The sequence below is a fragment of the Barbatula barbatula genome, assembly GCF_947034865.1.
Source record: "Barbatula barbatula genome assembly, chromosome: 20".
Lineage (NCBI taxonomy): Eukaryota > Metazoa > Chordata > Actinopteri > Cypriniformes > Nemacheilidae > Barbatula > Barbatula barbatula.
In genome coordinates this window covers 14238620-14251070 of record NC_136783.1, presented here as the reverse complement: position 1 = coordinate 14251070, position 12451 = coordinate 14238620, and the positions used below count along the sequence as shown (strand labels likewise).

Below are 12451 nucleotides of genomic sequence, written 5' to 3'. Positions count from 1 at the left end.
TTTATTGCTAGTAGGACACATCTTACAAAACCAAACGTCACAAGTATCATGACATTTGGGATCTGGATTGATTTAAAAAGCTAAAGAAAGATAAGTCACAACATACAGGTTTCATTGTAAGATTATTTATTTTTAAATAATCTACAATTGAGGAATAAAAAGCAAAGCAAAACACATGATCAGAGGTTATGGCATGAGCTCAATAAGTTGGAGATGGTTACATGGCTGCCACTAACAACTTTTCTTTCCGGAGTGGAAAAACAAAATTCCATTAAAGTCCATGTTAAAATAATTCTATCCTTAATCTTGACAATTACAAAATAAAACTGCTTAAATCATAACACAGACTTGTTTTTGGCAAAGTTGAATTCCCTCACATACCCTTCAGAAAAAAAAACCCTATCGTCGTCATACCCTGAAACAAATACATCCTAAAAGCGATATCTTCAAGTAACAGATACAGGAGTTTTTCTTTTGCTTATGGAAACAGTCAATACACATTAAGTTAAACCAGATGGAGACACAATCTGTAGGATACCGGAGACAAAAGGGAAAATATTGGTTCACATTTACGCTGGAAACAAGACCCTGATATATATATATGCTGTAAAAAAAGAAAAAGATTCACATTCTGCCTGTTTAAGGAAATATCGTCAAGATTGAAGCTGTAGTCCCCAGTAGCTCATCGAAGCATCCTACTTTGTGATCCAGATAACAGTTTATACACAGACATCCAACTCCAGTTTAAAAGTGAACAGATGTAACTCACTCAAACACAGCTTGTTATGGTCATATTCCCCATAAAACGTCACACCTGGTGTACACATTATCTTCTAAAAAGGCGTGTGGGTGTATTTCATTGATCTTTTTAAAATCTTCTATTAAAATATAGAATTCATTATTAATACAGGAGGGCTAAAAATACAGCATAACTAAAATGAGACGATCCACAAAGCAATTTGTAGTTAAGTACAATAGCTATAGGACCACATAGCTCATAGTTCAGACATCCTCAAGCCCCTGTGTCCAGAATTGGGGGGAGAGTGAGACAGTAAGTGTTCAAAAGGTCAAGCCACTGAATGTCCAGTTCCTGGCTCATGACAACACAACCTTGTAATGGCCATTCACACCTTAATTTTTTTTTAAAGACTGAACCAACAAATTGTACAAGATTACCGGTCAGAGCCTAAAAATCAGTCACCTAAACCGTGACATTCAGTCTGCCTCCCGACACAATGCCAGCTTCACATCTATTCCCTTGACAGGTTCACCACCTGCTGGAAATCACTTAGACTAAAAGTATCTATTAAAAAAAGATGGGGGTGAAGGGAGAATTAAAATCGTGAACGGGATTTAAAATGCAAAGTCTTTTTCAGCCATGTCAATAGCCCAGGCAAATTTCTCACGCTGAGTTTTGTTGTAGATCTTCTCTATTGGAACATCATACTTTTTGCACCTGGAGGGAAATGAAATGGAAAATAAGAACCAAAGCAAGTAGCATAAATAATTTTTTTACAGCCAAATGTGTTGATTAAAACTTAAATGTTTCTCACCAGGCTACGGAGATACGCGGGTCCAGGTAGTTAAGTTTGGAGGTTCCCAGGGCAATTTGTTTGTTCTCCTCTCGATCGGTGGCCTGTACCTCCAACTTCATCAGTTGTTCCTCTGCCCTCTGCACGGCTTTCTTTTTTGTCTCAACAGCCCTAGGTCACCAAAAAAAGAAACATTAAAGCAGCATACAATAACATACGAATACACAATGAGCAGAGTGACAAATTCTGTTGGGTGCCCTTCAAGCAAATATTTTGACACTCACTTCTTGGATTTCTCATCTCTGCGTACTTTGGCATCAGCCTTGGCACTTTTCAGTTCTCTTTTAGCCTCGGCAAGCTGTTCCTTCTTTGCGTCAATCTGGTTTTAATGAACAAGTGAATTCAGGATAGACAAACATTTAGATGGTCCAGCAGACCTTGCACTAACATAAAAAACCTCATCAGCATAGAGACAACGAAGACAAGGTCACAAATGTCTCATACCTTTGCTTGAAGATTTTGCATGGACTTCTCGAAGGTTTTGGGTGGTGCCCTCTGGTGGTTACACAGGATGGCTACTGCTCTGTTAGCCCGATTATAAGAGAGGATCTTAGCAGGGATGTTGTCCTCACCTATAGAATGTGAATTCATTAAAATACTTCAAGCATATTAAGTATGGTTATTAAAACGTCAACGTCCACTTACCGTTTGAGATCTCATTCAGCTGCTGTTGTAGTGTAATGGAGGCGTTGTATGTACGGAATACTTTTGCCGTAAGGCCATCCATCAACTCTTGAAGATGCTTGTTCAAAATGGAGGTCTGCAGAGTAATTGTATCATACCTTCAGAATGTTGCTCATTTTGTATATGGCACTGGCACGTTTACTAGTACTTCTTTGCTAGAAATACAGAACCGGGTTAAAAAAAATAGTGTGATTTACATTTAGGCGGTCAAAGAGGTCATCCTCTGGCTCTTTGTCCTCCATGAATAACTGGAGATTCTTGAAAACCTGTAAGAAATTCAATATCCTATTTTATACAAAAGGCACAACAATCACAAAAATCTACTAATCAACAAAGCTTGGGTATTGCATTTACACAACACACAACCGGTGCACTTATAATGGCTCCTTTCACAAACCCAAGGACACTTGCATAAATTAGCAAACACAAAATGGATAGTGACATAATACAAAAACAAAGACATGACAGACACAAAAAAAACCACTGTAGATTGGAAAAAGATTGGAAAACACAAACTGGCACGAAATGAGGATTACAGAATAGAAAGCAATCAAGAAAAAGATACAGAGTTACATTGAGAAAATGAGTTTTCAATTGAATTTAGAAAATATCGAGATGAAATGTGTAGATATGGAAAAAAGCTGAATTCATCCACATATTGTGGCGACACACTGCATTTAGATTTTTACATTACAATAACAAAGATGCAGTAAAGTTGCAGAATGTGAATGATAAACATGTATGTGGAACACAAAACTACACGTTTAAAGACGCTGGTCTTACCCTCTTCTCCACAGGGACTTTGTTATAGTATCTAATGGAGTCTTTACCAAGGAAGTCAAACTCCACCACATATTCCAGCCCATCCATCTCCTGATGCAGACTTAGATGTTCCACTCTTAGTGAGCAGCAGCCCACCGTGTCGGCCGTCTCTCCTTCCTCTTTTTCATTACCTGCTCTCAAAGCCAGCTACACCACAAGGGAAATATAGACAAGATGCATAACACTGTTCTGCTTTGCAACTTCTGCTCCCGCTCAAAATATATTACTACATGCAAACCCTACATTAAATTTACGCCAAATAGAAAATGGCTTTTAACCGGTCCGAGTGCTTTAAGTGCATTTTAAATAAGTAATCCTGAATAGGCTCCTGGGAATTTATCACATGCTTTCTGGGTCATGGTCTTAACACAAAGGATATTTCAAATATCAATGCAATCTAAACAAACCTTGTCGATGAAGTAAAGAGCAACAGCCCTCTGCCTGATCCTCATCTCTTTCGACTTCCAGTCCTCCCTGTACTGCGCACGGATCCGTTCCACACACTTCTTCAACCGACGGGCTGTCTCATACTTCTGCCAATCCTTCTCTCCCTGTGTGTGACAATTCAACATTGTAAGTAACATGACAAACCATGACTTAATGAAACATGCTCATATCCATATGCTGATTTACCTTGATTCTCGAGCTGGGATTCAGCATGATGTATTTGATCGAGCCTTGGATGTTCTCAGTCCAGGACACCAGCCACGTCACCTTGTTATCATAACGCACCTCCTTCCACTTAGTTCCAGGTGGTGGTTTAGGAATTTTTGAGTCCCTGTAAAAAAACAAAAAGGCAAAGGATTAGAAACTTTGTTAGGTTTTTCTCTCCGTCAGATGAGGTAATGCTCCTTACTTGCTGCAGTTAATGATAACATCCTCAGGTCTGATCCGACGCTTCAGCATGCCCATTTTCGGATGGTCACCTCTGCCGCGAAACAAGCCCGGAGGCTCAATACGAAAGTTGGCGATGCGTTCTTTGTGATTGTCCATGACACAAAAGCCATACTCCTGAAGAATACGTTCATTTTCCAATTTAATTTTCTGAGGACAGAAAAGAATGTGTAAGGTCGAGTAAAACATTTACATACATTTGGTAGATGCGATCCCCTGAGATGTGCAATCCCCTGGAATCTAACCCATAACCTTGGCGTTGCTAGCGCCATGCTCCAACCACTGAGCCACAGAAAAGCTAGCAAAACATGCAAAAGTACATATTTGCTTGAGATATTCAGTCTTACCAGTTTATCTTCTTTAGTCATGGACTTCCTGGCTTCGGACTGAGCTTTGAAATATTCACTCATTTCAGTGAAGTCACACTTATTCAGGTCTGTGATTTTGGATTTCTCTTCAGATGTCATTTCCTAAAACAGTAGGTGAGGTTAACAAAAGCTGGATAAGCATTGTGTTAAATCAAAAGACGAAACCAAAAGAACATTACCTTTCTCCAGTCTTTGAAGAAGTTTTTCCGAAATATGTCCTTGGTGGTGTATTCATGGTCCAACATCTTTCCAAAGAACGTTGCCACCTCCTCTGCATCAGGACTGAGCTTCATGTGCTTTCCTGGTGAGAGAAACAAATAAACACAAAACGCATGTTCACATCACCTCAATGACTCCAACCAAACCACTCCAAACTATCAAAGCTTCAAAGTCGGAATTTTCTATTACAAATGGGTGAAAAAAACCCACAGGAGAATTATCCAAGCAAAGCAACCTACATTTGTTCCATTAGTCTTTTCAAGACAGAGCAGAGAGTGGTTTAAAACATTTGAGCTAAGGTTTATACAGAAAGGAAACACAACCACCCGACATCTGCTTCTCCAACAGTTTTGATGCCAGTCCAATCAGAATAAAGCTCAATGTATGAATAGCACATTAACTACCTTCCCATCTCACATGGAAACAAAGTGTGAAGTACATACCGTCATAATAGAATTTGACATTGCTGGGTAGAGGTTCGTAGGGTGGAGCAAAGACGGGACCTTTGTGTTCCAGAAATCTCCATTTGGAACCATCTGTGTATCTCTCCTCCTCCCACCTAAATGCCGTGAAAGCGCAACAGATGGAAGGTAAGTAAAGCAACATACAAACACAGAAAACTGTCCCACAAAGTGCGGGAACAGAGAATACATTTGTGATTTGCAACATATCCTCCACTAAATCAAAACAGACTCGAGTTTACTCTCGTCTAGTAGTCAACCTACAATTACTTGACCATCAGAGGATGTGAGACTAACCATTTCCACTTCTCTTCTGGCTCCTTCTTTCCTTTTTTCTTGCCATCAGTGGCAGCTTCTGCTTTTTTGTCTTTTGTCTTCTTTTTGGGTTTAATGTCCTATGGTGACAGCATAACAACATCCAGATTATTAATTTGAAAAATACAAATTATAACCTTGCTAGATAAACTGGTAATCGCATCCACATACCTCATCTTCCTGTTTCCTTTTCTTTGCCTTCTTTTCACTTTTAATATCCTCGGTTTTAATTTTTTTGGGCTTGAACTCAGCACTGAAGGAAAGATAGAGAAAACAAAGCCTGTATAAACAAATGTCTGGCAACCATACACAATTCAATTTCCATCCCCATATAACCAGTCTTATTTGCTTTAAAGCTTCACAAACAACATTCTGAACAATAGATAGATTAGTGGATCAATGCTTTAGCGTGACAGTGGGCGGTTGCGAGGTCTCTAAATCAGATGAGAGATCAGGGTGGCCTGCAGATGCAATGTCAACTTACTCGTCATCGTCGCGCTCTCTCTTCAGGGACTTTTCGTGTTTGGGTGAGTGGTAGAAGTCGTCATTCTCAGGTTCAGATTTAATATAAGGACTGTTTAAAAAAAAATACATTGTCTCAAAATATATTTGTGTTTCAGATTATTGCAATGATGGGTTTAGATTACAACTACGCTATTGAATTTGAAGGGGTCATCATGAATAACAGTTTACTTGATCTTTGGAGATAAACTAGTTTATTGTAACGTGAAAACATGCCTTAATGTTCAGAACTCCACTCTCTCCCTAGGCAAACCAACCATTTAACAAAATGAAGATGCAGAAACAGCTTGTTCTGCAAATGGCTGGATTTCTGACATAAGAAACATTACCATATGACTAACTCCATTTACATCTGTCAACAATGTCTTTTTAGTTTTCAATGACTTGAATGCCCCATGAAAGCCTTTATAATGTAAATAACGATTGAGGAAGATTAAACCATATTAGTGAACCTCTGACAAATTGTCATGATTTAACCCCCTTAAAGGGACAGTTCACCCAAAATTGTGCCATCTATTAACGCGCGAGTTGTTCCAAAACTGTACACATTTCTTTGTTCTGAGGAACAAAGAGAAAGTTATATGGAAGAATGCTTGTAACCAAACAGTTCTTGGCCACCATTGACTACTATAGTAGAAAGATTACAATGGAAGTACCCCAGAACGGTTTGCTTTCCAACATTCGTCATCTTCAACAAATACATTTACAGACAAAGTTTTCCTACTATGGTAGACAGAACTATATTTTTTGGGTGAACTGTCCCTTTAAAGCACATAGATATAGCCATAGATGATGTAATGGTGTTAATAACTTAAATGCACATACTGGAACTGCACTTGAGTAACAAAACAAACAAAGTTCTCACTCACCTTCCAAATCCATTCTCCTTTTCTTTTTTAGGTTTGCCATCGAGAGACTTTCGTAGAATGAAATAGAAAAGGAGAGAAAGGTCAATAACAGCACTTGATAGTGTGTGAATTACAAAAGACTATTTACAACTCCTCCAGAGCCAGAGGGGTTTAGCACCGGGAAAAATATGGCAACGTGAAAGAAAGAGGAATCTGCCCACCCTTTCCTCCTTTTTCTTCTCTTTGTATTTGTCCTTCTGCTTGTCTGAGGATCCATCTTTGAGCTTTGGTCTCTCTTTATCTCTGTGTTTTTTTTCAGAGGAATCCCTGTGCTCGCTGCCAAAATGCAATAAAACATGCAGTGATCTAATTGCCACAATGGTGTTGTCCATCAACAAAATCCCCTCCAAATAGATAATCGTGTTTACAAAGGAAGTTGCAGTAAAGCCAACATTCCTTTCTGTGGTCTGAAACGCTACGGGCCACACCCGGTTTATCAAACACACCCCATAAAATGTTAAAGCAGACCATAAACTGGCTATATATCTGCTGTAGAAACATACAGTGACAAGAGAAGGGGAAAGCGCAGTCGTACCTGTTGCTGTACTTTGATTTCTCACGTTCCTTGTCTTTCTTGTGGTCCTTGTGTTTGTGTTCTTTGTCCTTGTACTTGTCCTTATGTTTGTGAGAATCTGCCAACAAAGACATAAAATGAACATTTAAAAGGCAAACTGCACCTGGCATCTAGAGTACATCCCTAAAACAGGAAGCCACTACACAAAAACATACATTTCTTTTTAAAAGGGGTGTTCAGGTTAAGAAAAACAAACAGTTCTGTCAAATAAAAAATGGTACGGCGGGATCCAGAGTTTATTTCTATGTGCATTCTATAAAGATCAGCTCACACTGAACAGCACTTCATCTGGCCCCAGGAAACACAACCATGGCTCAGTATGCTCCCACCCGAGTGTGAAACCCATTCAGGATCGACCTGCATGAACCTAAAGACCATTTACAGACAACTGGTCTGAAATAAGTACAGCATGACACATTTTCGCTCGTCCTTGCCTGACCTACTGCAGACACATTAGTCACACCTTGTAGTTTTTGGCACTTTACCTCTCGAGGTGAAGTGTCCAGATTTTACTCTCACTCAGCTATGTATGGTGTTTATAGAGGCCCCATTCTTTGCAGGGTTCAGCCAAGCACGTTTACTCTCAGGACTGCAATTGCTTTAGGAAATGTGTAGGTTGTTAGCGTGGATTGGGTTACGAGAGGGCCAGAGGTATACCACTGATACAGAAGCAGACAGTAAGAGGTGTTTTATAACAGGCCCTAAGCAAAACGATCTCCCATTCTGTTTGGAGGACCAGAAGAATGAACAGGAATCGTACAAGACGTTTGGGATTTAAAAAAACCCAAATGTCAGCCTTTAAACCACTGAGAAATGACTAACCTCATGTCACTTTAGAACACATTCAAACAGGAACAAGGGCGCTCAGTTAGGATGAGAAATCAAACCCTTCATCTGCTTCACAAATCACAAATGCATTAGCAAATGTAACGTCTTCAGTGATGTTTACACCTGGTACAAATATTATCCTAATATAAACAAATTTATCAAACAAAAAGTGTTTAATGCAGTTTTGCCCCATCTGTCTATCAAGCCTTTTCAACCAATGCACAAATGCATTACTTAAAATGGGAAATGTAAATCATTTTTTCATATGTACGCAAATGAAAAATCACTATGGTGCAGACATTCACCATGTTTATTTCGCCCTTCAGGAAAACACATGCAGATTCTAGATTGTGACAGAACGTTTGTCAACCGTACCCTCTAGTGGACAACTTCATTTTCAGCAGTAATGTTATTTGCCGCATCTTAACACAAACCAGAGATGCACAGTAAAGTTACTTTCGATGTACAACCAGAAAAAAAGCAGCACATCAAGATCATTGTAATAAGAATATAAACATTTCAAACATTCTTATTCTATAAACAAAAGTAAGCAGTCATTTTGCATTTAGACCAATAGGTACGATTTAAGATCCAACTATATTTTAATAGTATCTATCAAGAGTCTCAAGAGGTTAGAAGCTTTACCAGTGAAAACAGATGATGACAGAGTTTCATTAGGCGTCTTTGCACAGGTGAGTTAAAGGCAATTCCGCATGAAAGCCAATCTAAAATATGCCGGCTCTGACCCTAGTGGTTCAGTGTCAAAGGCAACTCTGATGCGGCTCAGTTGAATGCGCCTTCATTTACAAGTAAACTAAGAAACTTTCCAAAACTAAGTCATTGTCACGTTAGCAGAAAGCGAGAGTGAAGATGAAGCCAAAAACACACACACCGCCATTTACTTATAACGTATAATAACTTTTTTTAACAATTCAAACATACATTTTTCGTTACTTTTCTACATAAAATGTGATTGAGGAAAAATGTTTGGAGAATTTTTTTTCTGCTGTTTACTGCTGGTTTTCAGCCATTAATTTTAGCGAATTACATTAATTTTGTTCGTTTATTTTAAAGTACCATTACATTTAGAAAAAAATTGGGAGAATGATTGTTTGTGACTCAGGCGCGGAATGCCGTTTTTTTTTAACTCATGACATGAATTGTTTAAATTCCTCCTTTAGCTCTTCTAACTTGCAAGGAAACAACCTGCCAATACTATAAGTTCGTCGGTAGGGCCGCGAAGTACCGCAGGAGTTATTTGAATAGGAGTTATTCAACACACATGAAGTCGAACACATAATAAATTACAAACTTAACATTACTCTATATTGTGGGGACAGTAGCGATTGTGCACAGATGCCCGGCCCTAGGAGCATTAATTATTTGGGTATCCTCGGTCCAGGATTGAAATGCAGGATTTCATCATCATATTTCCAAACGCATCTCATCGAGGGCAATATTTCAGATTTGGTGACATTTGCTGTAACACCGGAACGGTTCAGTTACCTGGTCGACAGTGAGTTTCTGGCTCTTTAAACAACTTTTGGCATCTTTCAATATGCAGTGAGGTGCTCGATAATAACATTGACAATAACAAGAGTTGTTATCCACTTTGCATTTAAAGCCTAGTATTGCTTTTACCTAAAGTACGCATTGTTATTATTAGTGTCAGTATTTTAATTTCTTTTGTTTATATTGCTAAAGTTAAGACATCATATTATTAGCGTTAGAACTGCGCTTTTGTGGTTATGTTCAGGATTATTTTCTGTGTAAATGCACATTTTCGTGGTATTATGCCGCTTCAAATTCGATGCCGCCTTTGCTGTGTAAAGATGCCAATACTTGTTTCATTAGCGCCACAGCTTTAAACACAGAACCAGGTTGAATTAAATAGATTATGTATAACGGTCTCAGTTGTTTGTTTGCTTTAAGTGTGTGCCATGTATCCCCCCTTAACAATGCAACATTTTTCATCAGCTATTTTAAAGGGATTCCCGAAAGTTCCCTCTTTACTTACCCCCCCCCCCTGTCAATCCAAACCAGTATGCATTTCTTTCTTCTGAAGAATACAGTTTAATTGAATAACGCTGGTAACCAAACAATAATGGCCCCATTTACTTCCACTGTATAGACAGAACCACCAAGACATTTCTCAAAATACCATGTGCTCTACAGAAGAAAGAGTCATAGACAGGTTTTAAACAACATAAATAAATAAATAAAAAACTTGTTTATTTTGTAGTGAACCATCTTTAACATTTTATTGTTAATGTTAAATCTTAATCTTATTAATTCCACAAGCAAACATAAAACATGGATTAAAAATAATATGCATCACACACACAGCCTTACATATGCATTAATGCTTGGTTGAATGTGAAGCTGTCAGTGTGTAAAATGCACTGTGTAATGCATACAAGCTGTGCTGTTAGTGTCAATAGACGCATGAGCACAGCCATGGATCCAGAAGGAAACACATTTCATGTGCTTTAAAGAAAATGCAAGAATTAAACAGATTCTGTTTTTCCATAACATTAATGATTTAAAACAAATCATGTATACTATTTAAATAAAAATTACCTTTATAACGTTCAATGAGTGTCACTTTAGTGTCATGTCTTTTCAATGGGACTGCTTGTTGTGACACGTCAAAGTTTTAAACAATAAAGAAAAGGGGGAAATAATTACGCCTCACTTTTCATGAAGATCGTCAATGCAAAAACAATCAAACTAAACTTGAGCAATACTGCGAAACGTGGTTCTTTCATGATTAAACTTAACTGGTAAACAGCAGTGTCTATGACCCTTACGTGAAATAATGATCTAAATCCACTCAAACTCCGATACATGGGTTCATTTTAAGTTTATAAAATGTCTTCGAGTCGTTTTATGTGACGCACAATAGATCCCAATATTACACATCATAAAGAAGTTTAGAAGATGGTGGATTGCTCCATAATCCAAATACTTCTTTATATTAATAAACGTGAATTTAATAACATTTCATCGAATAAGCATATATACTTGGTGCGTGTTTATTTTCGTACGTGGATTCAAAACAGGTCACACACGTTTCTCAATCCATAGCCTCCATAATCACGTCGATGTGCACTTAACGTTCACTCCACACTCAGACCGCTAGACACAGAAAAAGAAAATGGCGCAGAGACTAAGTCCTCAACCCCCAAACCTTCATTTTCACAAGCCTATAAAGATCGTTTTTCTAACTCCAAAAACCACCAAACCGCGCTAATGTGCAAAAAATCTCTGTCTCTTTCGAATTCGCCGTTTATCGCTCACTAAAAGGCAAAATAAGTACGATTTATAAGGGCTCAATGTGAACAATAGGCGCTTGTCAGAGAGCGAGAGGGGACTTAGTCTCTGGGACGCCATTTCTGTCCTTAGAACTAACTGGCCGTCAAGCGAGATACTAAGCGATCAGGTTCGACACAGAAAGAGTAGAATTACGTTTTATAATAATGTGGTAATTTGTCAAGGCCCACTCACCATTATATCTGGATCCCGAGTCGATCTGCGAAACAAACAGGGGTGTAAATGTTAATGTTAAATCGTGCCATGTCAATAGGCTGCTAACTTTCAACTTGATGCTAGTCGGAGGGTTAGCGCTCAAGCTAACAAGACTGATAACACAATAGCGTATAAATACCACCGCTGCGCAGCACTGTGGCCTATATAAAGTTTTTATTCTTAAAATAAAGCATTCGTTAGGGATTGTTTATGTAAGAAAAGCGAAATAGGACACCGCGAGCTGAAAATATATATTTACAACATTCAAAGCCGACTTCTTGTGCACGTTAGCTTAGCATGCTGGGGGAAAACTGCCGCTGCGGATGGAATTTAAACATCCGAGCTAATGACTACAAACCATCAAGAAAGAAAATAAATAACTGACAACGTTAAATCACAAACACTTTACCTGGGAATCGTTGTGGGAATGGTCCCCACTCATTTCTAGGGGTTTAAATATTAAAATAACACAGTTAAAACCTTGTTTAAGTAAAATGCCGGCGAAGAGCTGTGGGCAGAATGAAGAAAGACACAGTTGTGCAACAGACCAAGCCCGAAATTTAAAGCACTGCGCATGTCAGAAGTGTTTAAAAGGAAAAAAATGCGTTATTCCTGCCCCTGGCTCCTCCTACCCAGCGTGTCCACACAGCACCGCTCTTTACCATCGCCGCTAACAGCCACGTGGTACCATACCAGTGACAAGAGAGGCTTGCTGAATTAAGTATAAACTTTAATC

At 38.6% G+C, this 12451-nt stretch overlaps 1 protein-coding gene across 1 annotated transcript; it reads right to left on the bottom strand.

Moving 5' to 3' along the window:
• Positions 1–112: 112 nt before the first annotated feature.
• Positions 113–12378, bottom strand: top1a (DNA topoisomerase Ia). The gene is made up of 21 exons (XM_079483692.1): positions 12125–12378; positions 11695–11719; positions 7321–7417; positions 6947–7061; positions 6747–6793; positions 5840–5929; positions 5527–5608; positions 5338–5435; positions 5023–5138; positions 4540–4661; positions 4340–4462; positions 3955–4142; positions 3732–3876; positions 3506–3649; positions 3060–3245; positions 2474–2542; positions 2238–2352; positions 2037–2164; positions 1817–1911; positions 1554–1703; positions 113–1456 (listed from the first exon to the last, which is right to left on the bottom strand). The coding sequence occupies exons 1-21, from the start codon at positions 12155–12157 to the stop codon at positions 1354–1356; spliced, it is 2271 nt and encodes a 756-aa protein (XP_079339818.1). The 5' UTR covers positions 12158–12378; the 3' UTR covers positions 113–1353.
• Positions 12379–12451: the final 73 nt, after the last annotated feature.